We start from the raw sequence: 25,418 nt of genomic DNA, 5'->3' as shown, positions 1-25,418 counted from the left end.
ATCTCGTAAGGAGTGATTAACAACATGTAAAACAGAGGCACGGGACTCGCTGAACCAGAAGTTTCAGCATGCTGACTGTGATGCCATCAGGACCTGGAGCCGGCACAGGGGCTCGACGCAATCCATCCTCGAGCTGTTTCAGAGCTACTTCTTCAATGTTGACCTGTGCATATCCTGTAAGGACGGATGGCACCACCGATGTGAAACGCGTATGAAATCCCTGAGCAACCTGGTTGAGAAAATCCTAGGTTTCATCTGGGGAATTGATAACAGATTCAACGTTCTGATCGGGAGGAGCTACTTTACAAGTACGTGACAACTTAAACAGAGTGCTTTTTTCCGTGGGTCTGATAGAAAAGAAAACCGTTGTGACATATTCTTTCTTGGCTTTACCAATAGATTTTTTTAACGATTGCGCTAATGCGTTTAAAACTACTCCATTTATGGGGACACTGCTTTCAAAGCTGCCTCTTCCACGCAGAATTTCTGCGTAGGGACTCTCCCGTGCACTCATCGTTCCACCAGGAACTGTAGGGTCATCCTCTAGCCGACGGCAGTGTGACTTTGGAACATTCTATTACAACCCTAACCAAATATAAAACCTCCGTAGCCATGCGCTCTTCGTCAACTTGGGCCATTAAAGAAAGTGCTGTGCGTGATTCTTTACCAAAGCGTGTCATATGTACGAATGATTGTGCTTTCCGGTTCGGAGTTCACACGGTGCACAAGATTTCGAAAAAAAAAAAGAAAACACTGAAGCTTGCTCGCTGTTGGTAGCATCAGAAACTATGTCCCATTCTATTACCACATCTGGCGTAAAAGAGTCAACTTCACGACAGAGTGGTACTGGCCCCTTACGCAAGTTGTTGCTGAGGTGTTATTGTGATCTCCAATCCATTCCCATAGTTGTCTACTGCATGCATCCGCGTGGAATTCCCAGGATAAAGTTTTTCTTCTTCTTCGCTTTCAAAGAAAGTAAGAATATCTAAGTTGCCCGTGGGATGTTATTTTAACACAAAAGTGTTTGATGCCCGCTACACCAAGATCTCACCGGCGGGACATCCGTCACGGAAATGACATCACAAGAAAAAGTTTTGTTGACACAGCTCCACCCCGGGTTCGAACCACGAACTCTCTCGCTGCAACGGCAGGTACATATATCGCTTTGTCAACTGCGTTATGAATTCAAGCACAAGTAGGTTTACAAGTGCGCTTTATATCATTCCCAATACCTTCTTTATTCAGACGGTGCGGCCACCTAGGAGAGGCGAAGGGAAGTAGTTCATCATGACGCTAATGCACGAAGTATAGTTGGTCGTGCGCTAATGAGAGCGGAGAGTTGGAGCCTCGGTGCCCGCGTCTTCGTGTACGAGGGACGCGGGTGAATTGAGGCACCCTCCGCCAGATCCTGCTTTCGGTTTCGGTTTAGGTTCGGCTTTGTTAGCACGGTTTTCAAGGGGCTGTAGTTTCAGTCGGATTTATGCAATGCTCGGGCGCACAGTGTCTACCGTTGATGCGTCTAATGGTGCCATACCAACGTAATATAAATAGCGATGTGCAAGTTTATATGGATGCACAATAAACATTTAAATGATACTGTGAAGGCACATTTCACTTTCGTGTTTTAGGGATTCCTATGAAAGAGGCATCAGCCACATTTTTTTTCTTTTATACTTTCTTTCGTTTCCTTTTTATTTCACTTCGTTTCCCGTATTTTCGTCATAGCTAATTAAATTCACTTGATAAACAAATTTCGTCTTGGCCAATCCTCCTTGGTGGGTATGCGTACATTTTTGATGACGTATTGTCATAGACAGCAACAAAGGGTCTCGGGCGCGTCAGCACCTGACGGAACGAAGCCGCCTACTCGCGGTATCCCCAACGGAGCCGCTTTCGTTCACAGCACCGTTTACGCTACAGCCTTTGGTTGGAATGTTGCCCTGCGCACCCCAACGGTCTTCCCGCAAGAACTGCCTGCGCTTGCGAGGTTTGCCTTATGGGTCCCGGCTGAATACAGTGCTGGAGTTTATGGGCCATTTCCATAATTCGATCGCCGTGCAAGGGGCCCGCATGCCATCCAGTGGGCGAGGCCTTCGTCCAACTGAACTCGGACGACGCAGCCTTCCTGGCTACCATGTACCTTCACCGCCGTGTTATGACGGGGAGGAAGCCAAGATGAACCAAGGTTTTCCAATGCTCCATCGACGACATGAACAAGCTGGTCACGGAACCTGTGCCCGTGGTTCACTCCGGCCAGCCGGGTTCCCCCTTCGGCTTCCACCAAACCGACTCGCCTCCGATTCCGCCACCCCGGTACAGTCCCTTCTCTGTCGCCTGCGTGAATCCAGCCTGCCGCGTATTGGCCCTTCAACAGCCCATTCTCCACTTCCTACCGTTCGAAAATGGCGGGCGCAGGGGGGGTTCTACTGTGCGGCCTTCCCTACCAAGCCAAGGTGGAAGATATCCTGGTCTTTTTTCGTGGCTTCCCGTACCTCACCTCCGACTGCGTCTACATGTGACGTAAAGCCGAGGGCCGCCCAAACGGCGAGACCATCTTGGCCTTCCCGACCCGAGCCGAAGCTGAGCGTGTTGTCAGGCAGAGGCCCCTAAGTAGGATGGGCAACTGCTAAATCGAGGTCTTTATCGCCTGCAGAAGAATTCACGCGGCCCCGACATGCAGTCAGCACCCGGAAGTGGTCTTACGGTCCGTGCAACACTGGACTCGTTCTGTTAGCCCTTCCTTCTCCCGCCCTACCTGAATGTTCACAAATGCGGTCAATCTCTTGTCCTTTTGCTTTTGCAGAATACATGCACCGGTGTCGCCTCCTTTGAGCGTACTTGTTTTCCTGTCACTCTCTTCATACCGCTAAATAAATGCCAATGGCGTCCGCGTCGTAGTCTCGACGGGCTGTTTTTTGCCTTAGTCGAAGAGGCTCATTTGAAGCCTTAGTCGAAGACAAACCATGTCTGTTATGAGTGAAAGCTCGGTGACCCGAACCGCAAAGGGCGGCCCTCTCAGTTAGAATTAAAGTTTCAACTAACGAAAGTCCAAACGAACAGCAGTATAAACGGCAATTGGGAAGCAATATACGGTAGGTCAACAATTTGATGGCCGTCAAAGCCCGTGATTGGGGTCTGCCTTTTGTCATTGAAGATGACAGCATGTCAGTCATTCTGTGCATCGATTCAGCCTCCCCATAGCCTTCCGTCTAAAAAGATGAAACAATTCGTATAAACTACTAAAATTGCTGGCGTAATAAGTCATGCATCTGCCCATTATTTAATGGAAACGTCAGGCACACAAGTAGCATCCGCCTTTTTCTAGTTTTCACCATGGCAACTAAAGAAGCAACGCGTGAAGAATGGCGCTCGTGTGAGATGAACGCAAGCACAAAAAGAACAGAGCTTCCGCAGGTGCTGTTCCAGGCAGAACGCGAAACAAACGAACAAAAAAAGCAAAAAGATGAGCGCTGTGTTAACAGATGGCGCGCAAACATGATCATAGTCGCGCCCATAGGGGCGCCCATAGTCGAGGAATATATTTGGGAGTGTGAATACACATAATAGCTTACGAAGAACAACTTTAGAGTAAAGGAAAGCGAAAAAGCGAAACGCAGATATATTGAATCATAGAGCTCTGTGGGGTATCACAAATACGCAGTAGCGAGAGGAATTTGGAACAGAGTAATGGTTCCGGGCCTCAGATATGCGTAATCTGCAGTACTCTGCTTAAAAAAAATTCCCCGCATTTCCCCGAGGGGAAGAATGTGAAAGTGCGAATGCACGAGTTGAATTTGCGCGGTTCGGTAATGTTCGCGAAAGAGAGATCACACACACACACACAACTACAAAGAAAGAAAGATGCATTTATTCACAGACACCTATTTGTGTTGTCGTTGTACTTGATTGCTAGAGCGGATCTCAGCTTTGAAATTTCGTGTCAGTACTCCTTTAAGCAGGTGCATTAGCCCTTCTCACGCCCGATTCTTGGCCAATCCCCCACGTGGGTATGTGCCATGTCAGCGGCCAGGCAGCGCGCGCCCATCTCCCCCCGTTGCCAAGGAAGACGAGGAGATTCCTGGCCAATCCCCCACGTGGGTATGTTCCATGTCAGCGGCCAGGCTGCGCGCGCCCATCTCCACGTGCGCGGACATCGCCGGTGGACGCAGGTTCAGGGTCGCTTAAGAAGTGCATTGCACTTAATATGCCCATGCCCTGTCCGTGTGTTGGGGATTTGCCGGGACATGCTTCCTGCCCACACAGCGGCAGATTGTGCCTGCCTCCGAAGACACCTCCCCCGGTCACTGCCACCTCGTCCAGTATCTACTGTAGAAGAACTCTTGGTGGAAAAAGAGAACCTCCGCCGCGCTATGCGTGCTTTACCTTTTTTAGAGCGTTTATTTTGCCACAGGGCATAGATAAGGAGTATGAGTTGATGATGAGGAAAGTTGATTACATGAACATGAAAATGTTCGCTTCGCGGATAAATTCTGGAAGGGCACGATGATGGGAACGATCCATGCTTTGTATGCGGATGCGTCGTCTACTCAGTGGCCCATCCCCCCAAGATGTCGCGGTCTCGTAGGACGGAAAGCGAGGCAAGACCACAGCAAGTGGTGTATGTCAGCTATTGAATTACTGCGGTGGCAAACTGGGCAACCTGGGCTTGTAAAACAATCTTGAAAGTGAGGCGATTGGGGGGTCACGGCGGGAGTTAAGGCCACACCCACCTGGATCCTCCTAAGCGCAACCTCCCCGGCACGGGTAAGACCCAACGTTAGGGTGGCAGCACAATGTCGAATTAGAGCATGTGTGCGGCGCCGTAGGTGTTTCTTTCTGGTCAGCAGAAGAGTCGCATCATCCAGCTCTAACGGGGAAGTCGGAGATGGAATGTAGGCTGCTAGCCGGGCTGCTACGTCTGCCTTGCAGCGGGACGTCGGTAGGTCACGCGGAACCCATTCAATCAGAATCTTGTGAGCAATTAAGGTGGTGAATACTGTGGGCCAGCAAAGGGCTACGGCTCACTAACCGTAGTAAGCGGACTGTTTGAAGGGCGTCGGTGCGAATTATGACGCACGCCCTGGGCTGCAAAGTGATTCCGGTTACAGCCAGCAGAGCCTCTCTAATGGCTACAAGTTCTACACAGAACGATGCTGGAAGTTCCGGGGCCTGAAAGCTGGATGTCTTACTAAGGGCTGGGTGGCTAGTGCAGTGAATGGCAGTGGCAATCACAGTGTCTTCAATACTGACATCTGTATATTATATAGTGGAGCTGAGTGGAAAATGGCTATCCATGTCGGTGATGCGTTGTTGAAGGAGAGTCGCCGACTTGTTCGCCTGTGGGCGACGAAGGTCAGTTGGCTTCTTGCCGCTCAATTGCACGGACTGCCACGGGGGAAGTACTCGCTGTGGTAGGGCTGGCAGCGTGTGCGAGACTGCGTAAGCTATGATGCTTTACTTCCACCGCGTGGAACTGACCTCCCCAGTGGGCTCGCTCGCTGGCAGGAGGTCGTGCTGAGGAGGCTTCGAGTTGGGGTGGCGTTATCCCCAGCAGTTACCCACGCTTGGCCTGCCCGATATCACGCCCCGTTTGCGGACACTTGCCCCTTCTGACCCCAGTGGCCAGATCTTAGGGGCAGGTGCCCCTCCGGATACCTGCCCCTAAGATCTGGGGGTTTTCTGGGAGACCCCCAGATCTTAAGCGTTGGATATGGGGAACCAAACACCGATCTCTTAAATTTTTGCGTGAAACAGGTGCAGTGTTGTACCTCTCAACCTCTCTGTTATGCCGCAGGGCAGTCTCTCGCAGTTAAAAAAACAAGTCGCCGTGCTGGTGGTGGTTGTGTTTTTTTTTCTCGGAAGATATGGCGATGAGTGAAAGAGCGCGAGCTGCTCACGTGATGACGGGCACTAATGAGATCATCATCATCATCGGGGCAGCAAACCTGAGCGAGGATTATCCATAAAGTTTCTACACTGGAGAATCGAAAAGGGGCCGGGGAGAAAGAGTGACAACGTTGTTACACGGTTCCCGTTCGACTCGTTTGTGGGAAGATGGGCAGGGATGAGGGAGAGGAATGGGATGAATGGGGTCGCAAAGGAGGAACTAGGAGAGCCGCAGAAAGGCTACCATTCGGCATTCTCCCCCCTGAAGCCTGCCTGCTTTCGTAAAAGGGATATTGTAACACAACCTTTGCTGTTAATTTCCTTTGCTGTAACACAATTCTTCAGCTGTTGTGGCATGCTCTTTTTCTTTTACACAGATGCTACGGGCTGTTATAAAAACATGGAATCGGAAAACTAATCAGTCCCAGTTGGTAGAATTTGATTGAACTCCAAACCAGCAACGGCAAAGCCATTTTACCGCATAAATTTGCCAAGTACCATACGGAAATAAACGTTTCAACCAGAAATGCGTGCCGTTGAGGGGTACGAAAAGGAAAGATAATTAACTGGTTCAATATATGACGCACCCATGGGGGGATCGGCAAACAACGGTTGATAGACGGGCATGTCTGTAGCGTCATCTAAAGTAACAAAATGAAAACTGTCCCCACTCCTTTTGCGTGCACACACCAGCACTCATCCGCGTCCAAATGTTGTCCAAGGAGGAGTCAAAGCTCCGCTCAAAGGATTGGCGCCTAATATTTATTCACTCGCTCGCTTCCGGGCTTCCACATCCAGCAGTCATAACCCGACGACTTGCCAAGGGGAAACATCAAATTGCATTTTGTTTTGTTACTGCTTTCAGTAACAAGTACCTTTTTTTTTGCGAGAGTTTGCCTTACGGAATAACAGTTATATGTACAACATCACATTGGCTTCACGCAGAAACGTCAGCAGAGACCGGTACTGCAGGCCCCATATCCACCGCTGTAGATCAGGGGGTCTCCCAGGATGGAGCCCTGTGCCCCGGAGGTGTTGAAGGCGAGAGGTTTGAAGGGCAGGGCAGGTCCATAGAAGGTGGCTCGTGTCGGCTTCGGGCGCAGGGACCGTACAAAAGGGACAGGTGTCCGCAAACGGTGCGTGATAGCGGGCAGGCCAAGCGTGGGTCACTGCTGGGGATAAGGTCACCCCAACTCGAAGTCTCCGCAGCAGGACCTCCTCTCAGCGAGCGAGCCCAACTGCTTTTAGGACATAGTAGAAATTAAGAAGAAGAAATGGGCGTAGGCAGGGCATGTAATGCGAAGGCAAGATGAGAAGAAGAAGAAGAAGAAAAGTTGACTGAAATGCAGTAGACAAGTAATACAAAATACAAAATTTTAAGTGCGAATGCACTTCTTAAGCGACCCTGAACCTGCGTCCACCGGCGATGTCCGCATAACATACCCACGTGGGGGATTGGCCAGGAATCTCCTCGTCTTCCTTGGCAACTGGGGGAGATGGGTGCGCGCTGCCTGGCCGCTGACATGGCACATACCCACGTGGGGGATTGGCCAGGAATCGGGCGTGAGAAGGGCTAATGCACCCGCTTAAAGGAGTATTGACACGAAATTTCAAAGCTGAGATCCGCTCTAGCAATCAAGTACAACGACAACACAAATAGGTGTCTGTGAATAAATGCATCTTTCTTTCTTTGTAGTTGTGTGTGTGTGTGATCTCTCTTTCGCGAACATTACCGAACCGCGCAAATTCAACTCGTGCATTCGCACTTTCACATTCTTCCCCTCGGGGAAATGCGGGGAATTTTTTTCAGGCAAGGGTCCCAAAGTCGAAGACTGTACCGGGACCCTCGGTAAGTTAACAACGGGGGTAATCACTGAATAAACTTCGGGCAGCAAACAGTAAATAGCGACAAGCAATAAATATATATAAAAAACAATAAATAGCAAGAACAAATTCAATTGGAAATGTATGGCAATACAGCATAAAAAGAACTACAACATTCCGAGTAAACCATAGAAGCAGAAAAAAAGTACGAGGTAGGTGATACAAGGCCGTCATATCAATTACACATTAGGAATGACTAACAGGAACAAGAATAAGCAATAGAAACACAATTAATCAGACAAGAGATGGTTTTTTAAGGATGATTTAAATGAAGACACGCATTTAGTGAATTTAACAGCAGCTGGTAGACTATTCCGAATTGATATGACTGTGAAAGTTGATGTCATTTTGCCGTAATTAGTTAAAACACGTGGTAGTAGAAATTTTTTTTTTTTGAGGCAAGTCTTGTGCTGTTTGGGATTACTAAGAATCTGGGGTCGGTGAAATTAAGGGAACATGAAGGCTTAAAAATATTATGCTTAAATTATGCTGAAAAAACTTGTTGATTGTGTGGCGCGATAAATCATGGGAATCGGACTGAGGATGGCTCTTGGTGATAATGCGAATTGATTGATTTTGGATATGTTGGGCTGATGATGTATGGCAATGACAGGTGTTGCCCCATGCTACAATCACTTAATTTAAATCACTATGAATGAAAGAAAAGTAAAGTGATAAAAGAACATCATGTGAGAAAAACGGACGAGCTTTGATTAGGACCCTAATAGCGAGGCAGTTTTTTTCTTGGTAAGGTTGATATGGGAATTAACTTTAAGGTTAGAGTCCAGTAAAAAACCAAGAAACGACACAGATTTACAAACAGCGATAAGATTGGTATTAAGCGTTAAAGTTGGAACGGAGGGTATTTGCCTTTGGATAGTTTTAAAGATCATATACTTCGTTTTTTCAGGGTTAATATATAAGCAATTATTACGGCACCAATTAACCACGTTCGCGAGTTCAGGTTCTAACTTAGATGTAAGGCCATCGATGGATTTGTCTGAAGATGTTATTGTGGTATCATCCGCATATAAAACGCAATGACATAAATTCAGGCAATTAGGAAGATCGTTGATGTACAATATGAACAGCAGGGGTCCAAGTATCGACCCCTGGGGCACGCCTTGATTAAAAGTTTTTATTCTGAAAATATACCATTCGTGCACACAACGTATTCGCTGTTTAAAAGGTAGTTTTTTAGAAGAGTTAAGGTCGGACCCCAAAGCTTTCAAGCTTTGTAAATAAGATGCTATGATTAATGGTATCGAAAGTTTTGGTGAAGTCTAGAAATACTGAGCCAACTAGGTAACCATTGTCAATTGAATGTTTAATGTGACCAGTTAAAGAAAGCAAGGCTAGACTAGTAGAACTTCCAGAACGAAACCCAAATTGGCATTGTTTTAATAGGTTAAACTTATCTAAATACTTAGTTAAATGCTTAACAAACAACTTCTCAATAATCTTACTGAAGGAAGAGAAAACTGAAATAGGTCGACATTTAGAAATTGCTGTTTTATCACCTTTTTTATACACCGGAATGACCTTTGCGCGTTTTAACATGGGGGAAAAGTGCCGGTTTTGAAAATCAGAATAATTATATTGCTCATGGGTACGCAGACCAAGTCCGCCACTATTTCTAGCTGACGTGCGCAGATATTGCCTAATCCGGAACTCGTGATTTTAAGTTGCCGATTTTGCGGCAGAGGGCAGAGCTGGTTTGCGGGGATAAATTGGTCTCAGTTGGAGATCTGTGGGAGTGGCCTTTGCCCTGCCGTGGGCGTAGGTAGGCTGATGATGATGATGACTGCTTTGCACCTGCTGTGTACATGATAATGAGCGACGAAGACGAGGCTCTTAAAAATGGCGCTGCACTGGAGCAGACGGGCGGCACAGCTGTTCAACTTCGCACTTCGCAGCAGGTACGTACGCTCCCGCTACGTAACCCTCCCAGGGTTCTAATAGGGGTACGCGTGACAGCACGGCCTGAAAGGGCGGCGTTACCATTCACACCAGCAGGAGCTGTTTAACGTGCGCCGAAATGTCGTCTACACGGTCGTTTCTGCTTTGGTAGTGTCTATTATCCCGGCAACCGTGAGAATTACCGTCATAAATTTCTAACGGCAGTCGCCTCTCACTAGGTAAGCACACTACGCGGAGATTCTAAATGGGATAAATATTCCCTAACAAGCCGTGTCGGCACAGGTGCCTCTGTAGCACTGTGGTATAGTACTTGGTTTTAAACGAGACTGCTTAGGTTGGAGTCCGACATAGCGATTTTTTTTAGTTTTCAGAATTTTTCGGTCATCGGGATTTTGTTAGTACATTTTTTACTGTGGCTTTTACTATATCAAGAAATCAACGTACAGAGCTTCTAGAATGGTTGGAATTACGTTTAATGTAAGTTGTGTTCTGTGTCGTTGGGCAGGGTTAGATTAGGCTTGTAGCAGTTGGGCTGGATTTGGGTAGGTTATGACGCGTTCGGTTAGGTTACGTTCAGTTCGGTGAGGTTATGTTAGGTTACGTTTGGACGTAATATTATTCAGCAAATTTTCGGCCAGCCAGCTTTTATGGCGATTGCCGTGAGAATTTACCTGAGGTAATTCTCACGGCTGCCGTGAGATTAGACGCAGCCTTCTGCTTTAGTCTCCAGTATAATATTTCGCCGCGGCCTGTTATCGAACCGGGGTCCTTGAGTTTTGTCGAACAGAGATTCGGCCCCTAAGCCAGCGCCGTGGGTGCTTCCTGTGCGGTCGAACACGGTACCGTTGCGGTCCTGTGCGGTCCTGTGCGGTACCGTTAGCATCGTCACCTATATATACCGTCATCGGCTGCCGGGATGCACAGTAAGCGTCGGACCATCAGGAAAGAAACAATTTGTCTTTTCCGTTTTTTCTTTCATGTGGACGGCAATGACACGCAAAACTGCATGTCTCCAACTTTCCCGCTCAAAGTTGTTCTGCCCACTAAGAAACCAAGTAAAACCATCGCAGGAAAGTAACAACCCGAATAGTGCAAGGAGTCAACGTTGATATGGACACTGCAAGTGTGCTTTTCCGAACTCTGAATGGTTTTTGTGTAATTCGTTGTCAAAAGTTGCTGCCCACACGTTTCAACGGCGTAATTCATATTACCCCGTTGAACGTAGAGCTATGTTCCAAACATGTAACTGCCCATAAAGCGAGCTGGTGCCCTCGTATTCTGTGCGAACATTCATTGCACTGCGCTGCGAAACTCCAAACTAATTAATTAGTAATGAAAGAACTGCGACGAGCCTGAAATATCTGCCGTGCTACGGCGTTTCTGTCGGTGAAGGCCAACATGAGTAGGAGCTTTCGCCACTTTCTACCAATCTGTTTCTAATTGCAGCCGCCTGCGCTTGGAAGCGTCCATGGCGGGCGACCCCGGCAGTGGTGCGGGCAAGGTGAGCGAATATAATATGTACCATTTAGGTGGCATGGCTCGCTTCGATGCGTTACAACTGGAGAGATGACCGCGAAAATGAGCTCACCGGCATATTGATTGATTGATTGATTGATTGATTGATTGATTGATTGATTGATTGATTGTAGGGTTCAACGCGCCGACGCAACGCAGGCGATGAGGCGCGTCATAGTGGAGGGCTCCGGATTAATTTTGACCCCCTGGGGATCTCGAACGTGCGCAGAAATCTCGAACACACGGGTGTTTTCGCTTTACTCCCCCATCAGAAAAGCGGCCGCCGCGTCGGGAATCGAACCCACGACCTCGTGCTCAGCAGGGCAACGCCTAAGCCACTGAGCCACTGCGGCAGGTGTTGAGACCTTTTGTAAAAAAATAAACAAATAAAAACTGCTAGAGTGGTGCAGCTGAACAAAGTACCAGTAAACTGTGCACAAATCAAGGAGTGCAATAAGACTAGCAGCATCATTCTATCTGGTCTGTAACAGAAGTTACGATTGTTAGAAGTTTGCGCTTGGAAGGCAAAACCAGTATTTTTTTTTTGTTCCCACCTTCCGAGCCCATACTTCAAACAGTTACAACTTCTGCTACAGACTGCATAGAATAATACTGTTTGTCTTATTGCACTCCTTGCTTCGTGCACAGTTCAGTGGTAGCTTCTTCAGCTGCATCACTACAGCAGTTTTTTTACAATACAAAAGCTGTCAGAAAATCAAATACAAAAGTCCGAATAAATTTGAATGTAATAGTTCGACATAAAAATAAAATAAATTGTATATCTACAATCAGACTAGAATGAAAAACTACATGTTTCCTCCAAGTTGTATCACCATAACTGTAAAAATAAGCATTTTTGGTTTAATACCAGTGCCCCCTTAAGACCTCCCGAGAAGGCTTCACTTGCTGCGGGTTCACCGGCATGTCCGAAGTGGGATGACACCACGGTGCACTTCGTATTCACGCTAATACGCAGGTGCGGCAGTGAAAGCAGAACTTGCGGACCAATGAGACCGTGCACGCTGCCGGCATTTTCGTTACGTGGTGAGCCAAAAGCCCACAACAGAAGGGAACATCAATGCTCAGCCTTTTTGGAAACTGGGGCCTGCAGTCGGGTACCTATCAAGGCGATATTTTGCTTACATGAAGCTCTTACCTTAAAGGCAAGCATGACACTGAAACTAAGTATAAATCTCAAAGGGTTATGTGTATTTAGTCCTTAAAAGCTGCTGTCCATTAAGTTAGGCATGATGACTTGCGTTGGGCAATCTCTTAAACGGGATACTGAACACAAATCAAGGTTTTATCTGGAATGCTAGCGTGTGCAAGATAACTTGGCAGATGAGTGAAAAAAAAAACTGGGGCTGATTCCTCTGTAATAGGAATCGGTAAAACACGAAAGTGAAATGTGCAGCGAAATCTGCAGCTGAACATGATTTGCGGGTCGGAGGCTGTCTTGTGGCTGGGCTTGGCTAGAGACGTCCTGCTGGTGGGTTGCTCCGGCAAAGGTGTACTTGCGTCATTTTCGTGACGGATATGACGTCAGTGAAATCTTGGTGTATGCCGGCATAAAACACTTTAGTATTAAAATATCAAACCTGGAAACAAAAAAACCCAAATATAATGTACTCTTTCGCACTAAAGTTTGCTTCCCCGCAAGAAGACCCTTTGTGCAGGGGTGCGCCCTTTACAGACCACTTGCTTCGTTGTACTGGCGTCACTTCTGTGACGGATATGACGTAAGTGAAATTTTGGTGGATCCCGGAATAAAACACTTTCGTGTTAAAAAAAAAAACTTTAGGCAATTAAACACGGCAGAAATGCGATGTCCCACACGCTGTACGTGTTGGAGGACGTGCGAGGTAACGCCTTCGGGCATCCCCTTAATTGCTGCAGGGTGGAGGCGCCGGGGGGAGCATCCGTGAGGCCGGCGGCAGCTTCGCCAAGATGGAACAGGCCCGCGAGGAGCAGTACTTCCGCAAGCTGGTGAGCACGAGCTCGGCCTCAGGGAGCTCGAGTGGAACCCAACTTCATTTGGTGCACTAAAACAATAGATCGTGGCTCGCACGACAGCGCGCAATGTGTGCTGCGGCGTCCGCTTGATTGCCTGCCATTGCGGTGGTGCTCTGTGGGTGTGTACAGTGCCGTCAAACGTAATTGGAACGCGGTCTCGTAAATTTACAGGAATTTCTTCCTCCGGAAACCGCGTGGCTGCATTGGTGTGCGTCTAAAGGAGTCCTTGCTAACAGAAAAAGCTTCCTGTAAAACGGTAACGGCTGTCATGAATACAGTAAGACGAATATTTTGTGATGTCCACACATCCTTGTTCCATTTACTTATGACATCATAAGTAAATGAAACAAGAATCGGTGAACATCACAAATGCACGTGTACTATGCAGGTGCCATACGGCACCTGTATAATGATGTACAGTCGTCAGAAGCGCTCACTAACGAAGAGAGTAGTGTCACCCCATGCATAAAGCGGCAGCTTGCAACAGTGGCGAGGCTAGTTACCGACGTTGTGCGCATGCGCCGTAGCAGCCGAGTGCAGGCGGTTGGATTCGTGGGCGCCCATTATAGGCGCCAAAAATGCGGTGATGGCTATCGTAAGCTGCCGTTTTGTGCATAAGCTGGATCCTGCTTCTTTGTTGTTGTTAACACTTTTGACTACTGTACATCCACAGCAGCGACAGAATATTGCCCGCTTGTTGCGTAAGCCACCGACCACCCAGTATTCGCTGACCATTCCATTTTCCGCTCACGTGCTAATGAACACTGCATTGTGGATGCAAGAAGGTTTGTCGGCAGGACAAAGAAAGCGCCACAAGCTGGTATTCTTCTGTCTGGCAAGAGCACCGAACCCATGGTGCTTTCATTTAGAGATAACGAGAACAGAAGGGCGTATGAAGACCCAACGTTTTTGTCTGCTGCCTTATCACCCTCTTTAGGCATAACTTTTTTTCCTGCTAATGTATATTTTGCAGATACTTGTAAAGTAATCTCGTACACGTTTTTGTTGCAGTCATCTGATGCTTGAGTCAAAACCAGGTCACCGGAGGGACCTGGTTTTGTGACAGGTAAAAAATCACCGAAGCAGCAGGAGGGAACAGCTTTTCCTATTGGATCATCACGGATAGGCTGTTTCATCTTGCATAAAAAGTTAATAACAGATTCATAACTTTATGCGTGTAGTTGTAGCTTACGGAGCCCTAAAGTCACCCCTGTTCCTCGCAGCAACAGACGCAGATCAAGCTGATGCACGACCACGTCATGAAGGAGATCAAGGACCGCGAGAAGCTCATCCACGACCTGGAGCAACAGATCGAGAGAAACAAGCGCATCCTCAACGACCTCAAGCACATCAATAGCCACTGACCCGGTGGGGCGCATCAAGACGTTCCACGGGACAGCTTCCCTTTAGCCACCACTCGAAATTCCTCACTGACTACATTGGCGCTGTCTACTGACCGAAAGACGACCGAAGCTACTACCTACATCTTCTGCACCGTAGAACAGATGTAGCAAACATCGGGAACTCGCTGACTCGTTTTCTAAACCCTGGAAGCTTCGCGTGACCACTTCTCAAGAATTTCCTTCGGGCATGTATAAATTAACACGTATTTGACCCCAGTGGGCCGTGTCTCGAATTCAAGGTTATGGAACTTATTGCTTAGGAACTTCATGATTAGAAATTTTATTAATGCTCAATTAATTTCGTTTCTGCAAACATTTACTGCTCTTCTGAGAACCTTACCGCTCCAATCATTTCATGTAGGTACTACATCTTTATACATAGATGGCTTGCCATAACAGAATCACTTTGTTTCCAATAATTGCTTTAATCGAAGTTTAACGTGGTTAAGGCCAAATTGCATGCTGATGACAACACAAGAGAAAGGCTGGTAAACTCGGGGTTGATTGAGCCTGAACAACGAATCAAGACTCAGAGAAAGAAACGACCGCAGAAACGCGAAACTAATGTCAGTGATTAAAAACAAATACGCAGGCCGCCGACGAAGTGAGCTAGTGAATAAACTTTATGATAAGGCAAGCGTGGTCCCAGGGTGCCCTTCCGGTGAGACCTGCTTTTCTCAGAAGGCCGTTCCCACTTTAGACTCACTTCTCGGGGAACGTGAAGCACGCCAATTCTTTTTGGAGCTAGAGCACTGGCATCCAAAATTTCCGAGAGCTTGGAAATGTGGAAGGCCTTCAACGGAGTTATTTTGTCTCTTGGTAGTACACCGGCGGTATTGAACAACTGGGCAGATTCAGTAATGTTATGTTGCCGAAAAAATGCGCGTGTTCTAAATCCAAGCTTTCTTTGGCTCTCCCCCGGTTTTGCGGGGGGCTGCTGCTGCTGCTTTCTGGCCGGATGCGCTGCTGGGTACGCTACCCGAGATAACGCGCGCCTTTATATGCCTCGACCGCCTCCAGGCAGTGTATCATAGTCTGTGCATTGCAGCCTTGCCGAATGCCCCGCTGCTTTCATCTCTGCACGAGATAACGCTGGCCACCGCGCAGCGCATCCACTGACCAGGAAGGCGACTCTTGTGGCGCCCTGTTAGTGTGTCTCACATGCTTACAACCACACGATTGCGGTAGCGGCAGTAGATAACTCCAGTTGAGCTGGCATTGTGGGAGATTCGCCCGCTGCCGTGACTGTTAGCATCCCTAACCTTGTTCGGCGCAAATGTTTCAACGCCCACCCCTGGCATGCATGCTAGCTTCTCCAGCCGATGTGCCACGTGGCCACGGATACGGGTTGTCTGCGGTCGCTAACTCTATTGAAGGACCCTTAGTGTCGTTCTTAATATTAAAGGCCTTTCATTCGATGAAGCATCGGCTTCACGATACCCTTAGACTGAATTTGTGCCCTGTAGGTAAATAAACACGTTCACCATTTATTCACACTAAAAAAAAAAAAAAACAACGAAGCAACGACACTTTAAACTGGCTTACTGAGGCTAGATTCGTTTCGTAGGTAGATATCGGCTTATTTTTGACATAGGGGCGTATACTGCAGTACCCCCCCCCCCCGGATTATAGTCCACCACCAGTACGAATTACAGGTGTTCGTATTACCGAAATTCGACAGCATTTATTAAAAAAAAACATTTTTAAGCTTTCACGGTTTAAATAGACCGAAAGACTTACTGCACTTTGCTTAGACAAAATGTCAAGCATAATTTGAGCAACCTTGGAGCAGGTTCATATTGCCGTCTTCCCTTGACAACGTACGACTTTTCTTAACAGCCAATGTATATAGAATTCAGGCAAAATACAAAATTTAAAAAAAGACCTCAACCGATATCTCGCTTCCGGGCAGGTAGGTCACCTTGTTGTTTTCGTGAATTGCACACTCCCTAACAGCACGCATAAGGTGACTGTATAAGAAAGCAAGTAGAGTAAGTTTGACAGATCTAGTTTCTCCAATTTTGAGGACATCCTCAAGATTCAGATACCTTACCTAACGTCAATCACGTCAGACAAAGCACGATGACAGAAGCGTATAAGTCCTTGTCTATGTGTTGAAGCGTCGTGACGAGTGCGCCACCGAAATAGACGACAGAGAGTGGACGAAACAAGCACCACCTGCGCCATCTCGGTGGGGTAGCGTTTGAAGTTTTTGCCTCATGAGGCCGATTGGCAAAGGACAGCAACCCCAAAAGAACCTGTGCTATCCTTCATCATAAGCAGCAGCCACAAACCATGGATCAACCGAAGCATTCCACTTCACTGTAGGAAAGTGCTTAGCAGTAAAAAGAAAGCTAGTTAGGGTCGTCCATCATGCGGTATGCCGTTGCCGTAGGTCCTGCCACTCACTAGAGAAATGAAATGTCGCGCTGGTACTGCGGCAGAGCGGCCGTTTTAACACACGCGCGTCAAGTACATAAGTGGACAGCGTGCGGCAGGGATTTCTGGACGGAGGCGGCGGCTTTCCTTGTGCGAACGAAGTTCCCTCACGACGCGACACAGGGCACAGCAGTTTCCGCTCATTGCTGCAGCGAGAATAAATTCTCGTGGTCGAGTCTATATCACGCGCAAACGCCTCGCGGCGGGCTACCCATAAACAGCGCCGCTATGTTCTTTTATCCGCCTCCCGGCTATACATAAACACTTAAGGCAGAAATGGACGTTCGCAATTCCGCCCTGTATGCGTGTCGCCCGCACGCACCACAGACAGAAACCGCCGCCCTGCATACATATTTTGCACGGAGGAAATTTGCGATGAGCCGAGTTTTGCGGCGTGTAGCTGTAACTGGTGCTCACGCGTATCGGGCACGGCGTCTGACGCAGTGACTGCGGCTATAACTCGGGAATAAGTTAAGAACGGCAATAGCTCATGTGCGGTACCCCTCCGCCTAAGCGACGGACCCGGATGTCAACGGGCGCGCGCGTTTTGAAAGGAGGTTGCTATGAATACGTGATATCGTCTGCCGTTTCGCACGTAGTTTGCCATCGCTGCAGTAGTTTACAAGCGTATTCAGTTCAAAAAATCACGGAAACGTCTCGTGCCATGTTCGAAATATTCCCAGTAACGCACTACTTGCGGTGCGCGGAGTAACAGCCGGCTGCGGTGATGAGGCACAGCGGCAACTTCCGTTGCCGTTCTTAACTTGTACCTTCAGCCGTCGACCCATCAGAAGAAGAAGAAAAAAAAAAACGGCGCCCGAGGGAAAGTGCAGCACAGAGTCAGCGATTTAAGTGCGAGCCACCTGCTCGCTGGGGACACTGGAGAAAAATCAGCGAAGAGAAACAGCGGCTGTTGTTTCACGCTCAAAATGCCTCGACTGTGCTGCCAGCCGGATTTAGGATCACGAGGCATGGCCACTGCCTTGGCGATTTGCTTGGCGCTGACCGCCTTGCTAGTGACGCTCAACGCCGCGCACAGTACGTACGCTTTGGCTGTTGCTTTTGGATTTCTGCAAACTCCCGGAAATACCTGGCGGTCAGTTTTGAGTGTATTGAATTTCTTTTTCAAGGTTGCCCGGCTGCTAGGCGCATCACTTAGATTGTTAAGAATATTAGGTCTTTTGAGTACGTATTTGTTGCGCCTGGTGTGCTGCAGCTAAGTGTCGTGGAACCATGACAGTGAACCCAGCTATTGCCAAAGACAGAATGGACGTACTCGAACACTAACAAGGCAACATCGCGCACAGCACGGATGAGACAATAAAAGTATCGGGACGAATCTATACACTACGACCAGGTTCAGACTGTTGTCGCAACTGTCGTAAGAACTTTAAAGAATGACGTCATTTCACGTCTCAGCCAACCGAACTGCGTGACACGCCGTTTTTTTACGTCCGTAGCTCACGATATGACTGTTATGTCGGTAGCGTGAACATAGCGTAGCGTAAGCTATAGGCTAGCAACGTTAAGGGCAGTACAAGTGAACTGGGGCGGGCTAGTTGGTGCATGATACTATACTTTGAAAAACAGCGCTAAAAACGATACGACAGGAAGGTGCAGTGTTTGTCTTTCCTTCCTGTCGTATCGTTTAGCGCTGTTTTTCTAAGTAGGGACAGTACCTTCGCTCGGGAGTTCCACTAATAACTAAAGTGGAGGTGGAAAATTGGCCCTCAAGGGTATGGAGAGAGAAAAAAGCCGCAAGAGGCGACGGCATAACCGTGGATCACTTAAAGCAAAGAGGCGAGATCTTACTACTGAGCTTGCAATACTAGTAAGAAACAGTCTATAGGTGGTATTCATTGAAAAGTTTAGCTGTTAATTTCTTTGCTTGGCAACACTGGAAACGGCCACGGACATGGCGCGGCTTGTGCCACCGCACCCGCACGCCGAAAAAAAAAGAACACCGGCGTGCGTCGTCTGCTCGGTTTAACCCGGTTGTCAACGGTGGTGTCAACAGAGATATTATTAATCGCACTCACATTGGACTTGATGCATTACTTTGCGTTCGGTGGGGTAGAGTTTGGAACGTCCAACACACATCATGAGCTTAGCACGGACAAGTACCGCCATCCCTTGGAGCCTGACGTAAACATTGACGGCGGCGCACTCACATGGTTGCCTGCATGCGTGCCTATCTATTGAATAAAAGCTGTATGCTTCAAAGAACTGAGAAAAGAGGCTGGATTTAGCACAGGCTACTCAATTGACCACGCGGATATCATCAAACAAAAAAAAAATCTGCAGAGTATAACAAATATCTCTACTTGACATTTATAGACAACGAAAAAGCGTCTGACTCTCTCTGTAATGGAAGCATTGAAAGACTACGCAACAGAGACGATCTACATAAGGCTATTCACTATTAACAAAAAATGCTCGTAATAGTAACGGCTGTATTTACTAACTCCTTACGAACTTTCCTACCACCCAGAACGGTACGTAGGTCGTGCCACTAAGTGTGGAACCGTTACTAGTCTAGACCCTGCACTTAGTAGCTGCTGCTTGCTTGATGCTAAGATTCCCTGACAGTAACAATATTCTATGAATTATCGAACGTGATAACTACAACACTTTTCCCAGTCGAAATCACGATTGAAATGATTTTGCAAATCCGCATGCTGACTTGTATATGCTCGCATTAAAATGCATAATTCTAAAATTATCCCTAAAATATTTGATTTTTGCGACAAGCCCACCAACTCTATCAAATGACTTTCCGCTGCTGGCTATAAAAGCAAGAAGAGTAGATGTATTCCTAAGGTAACTAAGTTGTACTCGCTCTCCTCTTTTCTTGGTCAATTTATTTGTTGGTTGTGTAAGTGTGATATGTTAGTGTTAAATGTGTCTATATCGTGCTGTACTCTCAGCCGGTACACATTGTTGCGCGTAGCTTTTTACTAGGTTATGCATGGCCAGTTGGTAAAATACACTAAGTACTTAGTTTATACTGAGTTTATACTGGTCAGTGCTCTGTTAGTAAGCGGCAGGACTTTTTAAGTGCAGAGCATAACTCACGATGTCACCCGTTCTGGCTGTCCATCGTCATCCGCACCCCTCCCCCTACACTATATAAAAAATAATACTTACCGGCGCCTGGTTTCTATCCCACGACCCTGCGGGCGGAACGCAAGGTACATGGTGCTCTACCCACTGCGCCACAAAGCCGACACAGAATGGGAGGCTACGAACGCGCCTTATATCCTTGACTCATTCAAACTACGTCAAGAAGCTGCTGATACAACGCATTCACTACCTGTGGGCTGAACGCGAGGTACATGGTGCTCTTCCCACTGCGCCACAATAATCATACCCACCTGCTAATAAATGATGTCACGTGACCACGTAATTACGTCTCCTCATACCCACGCATACCCACTTGGGGGATTGGCCAGGATCGTTTCCCTTACTATATCCCGGTTACGGCAGGGTTTGACTCGAACTTTTTAAAAGTGTTGAATGACATTATGTATAGGCCAGCGGACAAAATGACGGACACAGCAGGAGCGCACAGCCCCGTGCTCCACCACGTCCAATGAAGGCGAAGCTGTGAGTAGGGCGCGTAGCTAGTAGGCGCGTAACATGTAAATACGTCGCTCCACCTTCAACCATGGGTCGTCTCATTTGTCTCGTTGCCACGTAGCGGTATGAATTAATTCAAAGTGACACCAAATATACGCGCAGAAAGCACCGCATTCATTCCAGAAAAAGAAACCCTAGAATAAGTGGACGAATACAACTGCCCCGGACAGCTTGTCAATGCCAATCCCAACTACGAGAATGAAATCCGGCGCTGGGCAGCTCGTGGCTGGAGTGTGGTCGGCAAGCACCTCCAGAAAAAGAACAGTAGGCTACCCCTGTCACTAAAAAGAATGGTATATAACCAATGTGTATTGCCGGTGATGACATGAGGTAGTGGTTCTCAACCATGAGTGGGCCGCGGGGACCCCTTTCGGGAACGCAAAAGTGATGGGGTACCCCTTGATGAACTCTGTTGATGGCCGTGTCATAATCACAAACAATTTGCACTTTCAGTAAAATCGCCGACATACTTGTTCAATGTCTGCCTTTTGTGCATGACTTTTATGCTGATGCGTTGTCGTATTGTCAAACAGTTTGCTCTTGCAACTTCAAGTCAACCAAACACCTATAAGCTGCCTTCGTGCGTCTAGCTTTTTCACATAGCTGGTACGTCGTGCAAAATGTCAACGTCAGAACATGGGCTACACGGAGAAATTAAACGTAGCGGTTAGTGTCACTAGATATGATACCGAGCACCGTCACTGAGGTACGCAAATCGGCAACGGCAACTATTTTGTCGTTCACCAGTGTTGCGAGGTTGCCGCATGTACGGCCTCGCCGTTAACTTCGACCGGGTCGTTTGTTAACAACTCTACCGAAGATGTAGCAAAATAGCATCTTTGGGCACACTTCTGCTGCTGAAATGCTGTTACCCGCGTCATCTTCGATTCGCATTCGGAACGCCGCAGAGCAGGGATGGCAAGCTAAGCCTACCAGGGTTGACCGACTAAAACGCACAAACAAAAAAATGGCGGCGCCCATGAACCGTCGTAGTGTAATCAAATGTCACTTAATGCGAACTGACCAATGGCGGCGGCACGGAACAATAGGAGAAAAGAGGGCGGATACTCTGTAACCTTATCTAGCGACACTATACTCGGTTACAACTCAAGAACGGCACCACCTCATGTAGTGTATCAATCCCCCAAAGCGCTGGACCCGTGACGTCAGTTCGCGCGCGTTTTGAAAGGGGTTTGCTATGAATGCGTGATATCGTCTGCCTTGTCTCACGCAGTTTGTTTGTCGTCACTGGAGTCGTTTATAGGCATATAAAGTCCAAAAAATCACGGGAACGGCTCACGCCATGTTAAAAATTTTCCCAGTAACGCTCTACTTGCGCCGCGCGGAGAAACATCCGGCTACGGTGATAAGGCACAGCGGCAACTTCCGGTGCCGTTCTTAAGTTGTCACCGAGTATAGTAGAGGTCATGTCTCGAAGCCGCCTTTTCGCATTTACATTACGGTTTAGCAAAAAGGAGAACAGGATTGGGGGTGGTGGAAGAGTTTCACGGAGGGCATCACGGAGCCCTGAAATCCGCCTCTTTCATTGCGGTGTGCTGCCACCTAGCGTGCCTAGCGGAAGTTGAAGCTGTAGGGTTTGCCGGCGTTTCCTCCGGCTGCATTCTCGTTGTATGCACGGCAATCCCACATTACGGCGAGGAGCAGCCGAAGTTTTTCTTCTGTGTTGGTGTTATAACGCCTTAAGACGACAGCCCCTGGTCATCACATAATACCAGGCGGCTTCTTATCACTGAATGAGGGCTGGCAGAGAAATCTCGGACAGATCCGTGTGCCGTCCGAGTAGCAGAGCGAGCAGTACTTGGAGTCGTCTGGCATGAAGTGCGATCGCCAGCTCAACAAAGGCCGGCTGTTCGCTGGACACATGTACGATTGGTACACGCGATTCGCATGCGACTGATCGTTACGACTGTCGCCACGACTAGTCGTACGCGTGAATTTGAGACGGCCCGATGCGCGCATGAGATGCGTCGTCGGCGTCGCTCCGCCCACTGTTTTTGCTCCATGGTCAACTACGATGATCGCTGAGCTGAATTTGTATATTCTGCGCGTTTGTTCGCAAGAAATGGATAAAGCAAGCAATCGTGAAGTGTTTTCTGCCTTCGGAAACAGTCCGCGCACACGCCGGCCGCGCCTGCCAGCTCGGCACACTCAGCGGCTCGAACCGGCGCAGACCACGGTAGCAACGGTAGCAACCGCGCTTGTCGCTGCTCTTCTGAATCAATCTGATCGCTAAAAAGTTCTACATGCGAGAAAGTAGGTGTTAGTGTGGTGAAAAATTGTGCTAGGGATTGTTGTCAGGGCTTATTTTAAAAGCGGCGATCAGATATATCTGCCGCGATGCAAGCCTATACGCTGACCGGTCGCCGCGGCGCGCGGTGCGCCGAGCGGCCGAGAGATGGCGATACCTGCGCGGAAGCATCGAAACAGGCTACGCAGATGTTTCGGTCACCGATCACTCAAACGGCAGTTATAACTTAAATAGAGTTCCACATGCGAGAAAGGGGATGATAGTGTAGTGAAAAGTTGTGTTGCGGATTGTCATTCGCAGTTGCACAGATAGCAGCGATCAAATATCCGCCAGGATGCCGAGCCGACGCGAGCGACGCAAGCCGCCGTAGCCGATCGCGTGCGGCCGACGGGAAGCGATAGAAGCCGACACCGTTCCCTTTTCGGCACTCCGAGTTACAGCGGAACGTAGCACAAGTTGTGGGCATTGTTCCGCGCACAACGAGCACACACAAAAAATCAAACGATGTAAATACAACCACGACCCCTTCCCGCTTGTGCGGGAGCTGTGGGGAATGTCGTCTGCTGCCCCTACTGGACTGCTTAGGGACTTGGCCGCTAGGGGATTGCGCATGCGCAGTGGGGTTGTGAAAGAGGCGGACCCCCTGGGGTTCGCGGACTTGAGAACTACCGACTTGAGAACAAAACATTGCGCCTTGCTGAACATCTGAAAAGATAAGTCAGCTCACCGAGCCATAGAACGAAGAATGATAGGAGTAAAGCGATCGTCTTGTATACCAGAGGACAAACTCGTGTAGAAGATGTCATAGTTCAAATCGACCTAAGCTGGCCATGTAGTGAGACGACGTGACAACCGGTGGACCAATAGGGTAACAGAGTTTGTACCGAGATAAGGGTTTAGAAGTAAGGGAAGACCATTAACCCGATGGGGGGACGAGATAAAAAAAAATCGGTGGCAACAGGCCCCGGTGGCACTACACTTGAGGCACAGTTCGGATAATAACGACTGGTCATTGACATTAGCTCACCAGGTCCTCCCACGAAAGCAACTTATTACGGCGACAAAAAAAATAATTGAGAAAAGAATTAACCCAGTATCGAGCTGTCTCCGACAACGGACCGCTCGTTTCATGATATACACTTAGTAGTTGTGGCACGTCTGGACAAAAACACGTGCTGTTCGGAAAGCAGAATGCCTGTAACATTGTAATATAAAAGGTCGTGTAAACCATACTCAAAAATATTACACGGTACACGAAGAAAAAAATAGGCTACCAGTTACTAGCATTAGTTTTATCACAGATTTTAAAGACGAGAATAGTGCGTGCTACAATTCCGCAACTTGAGACTACAGCATAGTGAACCGAATTGGGTTCAATTCAGCGACTACTTTAAGAATCAATATCCGCTCGTAAGCTTTCGACATATTGCAGGAGTAACACTGCCAGCGTGCTGAAGCAAATGATCGTTCAAGGCGCTTGAGGGCTTTGCCGAGCGCTGTAGTCACTGAGTATGAAAACGCAGAATTCAGACAACAGAGATGTTCTTAACAAAGTTGCGGTCACTGACCAAGTCAGTTGGAATAAAGTTGACGTTTCGGAGCCCATACGGAATCCTTGATCCTTGATCACAATTCCGTATGGTATCCGAAACGTCAACTTTTTTCTTTTTCAATAGACTTGGTCCGTGAACGCAACTTTGTTATGAACTCACCACCTGGCCAGACGGACTTCCGTCGAACACAAGGGGCCGATTAATTCATCTTTCATAAATTCAGAACTGAACTGTTCCGCAAAGGCATTAGAAAGCTCTCCCATGCTAAGCAACTCCTTACAAACTGCCTCCCGCCCCTCTTGCAGCCGACGCGAAGAAATGTCTGGTCGGCGGTGAGGTCTTCCGGGCATCAAAGCAGGGATGTCCAGAGAGCACATGTGACCAGCCCGACGCCGCTGGTCAGTGCCAGGGCCCATCCGTCCAGGGCTGCTTCTGCCAGCCTGGCCTGTTCCGGAACAAGCAGAGAGCGTGCGTCACCCGTGAGGAGTGCTAGCGGCTGGTGGCCACTCCGGAAATAAACGAATTTGGTTGAGTCCTCCACAGTGATTATGACTCGAGTTGCCTTCGTAAAATACTGCGGCAAGCGTTGCGACAGTTGCCTATGGGCGTATCACATTCGCTGAAAAGGATGCGACTGCTCACGCGTCTCCGTCTCCGAAAACCGGTTTTGCCGCCGCATGGCCCGCTCCCGCACGCATCCAACCTGCCACATGACCTGCCTGCCACATCCAACCTGCTACGCGGCTGCGCCGCGTAGGGAACCGGATCGCTCGGACGCAGATGTGTCTGGCTTGTTACAAAATGTATTCGTAGTCGCGCATTGCATTGGTGAAATGAAAACGCGTTTGTAAGCAAGCAACTTAGGCCGGCGGTGTGGTAACCGAGCAAGCTGCGTTC

The 25,418-nt window shown here is 48.2% G+C and overlaps 2 protein-coding genes across 2 annotated transcripts; both read left to right on the top strand.

Moving 5' to 3' along the window:
* The first annotated feature begins 11,070 nt into the window (after positions 1–11,070).
* On the top strand, positions 11,071–14,690 carry LOC144162041 (ATPase inhibitor mai-2, mitochondrial-like). The gene is made up of 3 exons (XM_077692560.1): positions 11,071–11,191; positions 13,102–13,191; positions 14,442–14,690. Exons 1-3 carry the CDS (start codon positions 11,159–11,161, stop codon positions 14,580–14,582), a joined length of 264 nt encoding a protein of 87 aa, XP_077548686.1. The 5' UTR covers positions 11,071–11,158; the 3' UTR covers positions 14,583–14,690.
* Positions 14,691–17,885: 3,195 nt separating this feature from the next.
* LOC144162040 (ixochymostatin-like) lies at positions 17,886–25,028 on the top strand. Its single transcript, XM_077692559.1, has 2 exons — positions 17,886–18,098; positions 24,827–25,028. The coding sequence occupies exons 1-2, from the start codon at positions 17,990–17,992 to the stop codon at positions 25,012–25,014; spliced, it is 297 nt and encodes a 98-aa protein (XP_077548685.1). The 5' UTR covers positions 17,886–17,989; the 3' UTR covers positions 25,015–25,028.
* The last annotated feature ends 390 nt before the right edge of the window (positions 25,029–25,418 follow it).

The sequence above is a fragment of the Haemaphysalis longicornis genome, unplaced genomic scaffold (genome assembly GCF_048455015.1).
Source record: "Haemaphysalis longicornis isolate Haplotype H1 unplaced genomic scaffold, Haemaphysalis longicornis Haplotype H1 scaffold_12, whole genome shotgun sequence".
Taxonomy (NCBI): domain Eukaryota; kingdom Metazoa; phylum Arthropoda; class Arachnida; order Ixodida; family Ixodidae; genus Haemaphysalis; species Haemaphysalis longicornis.
The sequence above is the reverse complement of the archived record's forward strand: the minus strand, read 5'-3'. Positions and strand labels throughout refer to the sequence as shown.

Coding starts and splice junctions, on each gene's coding strand:
- LOC144162041 (XM_077692560.1), top strand. CDS start 11,159: ATGGCGGGCGACCCCGGCAGTGGTGCGGGCAAG. Junction 11,192..13,101: donor CCGGCAGTGGTGCGGGCAAG/GTGAGCGAATAT, acceptor TAATTGCTGCAG/GGTGGAGGCGCCGGGGGGAG. Junction 13,192..14,441: donor AGCAGTACTTCCGCAAGCTG/GTGAGCACGAGC, acceptor TGTTCCTCGCAG/CAACAGACGCAGATCAAGCT.
- LOC144162040 (XM_077692559.1), top strand. CDS start 17,990: ATGCCTCGACTGTGCTGCCAGCCGGATTTAGGATCACGAGGCATGGCC. Junction 18,099..24,826: donor GACGCTCAACGCCGCGCACA/GTACGTACGCTT, acceptor CCCCTCTTGCAG/CCGACGCGAAGAAATGTCTG.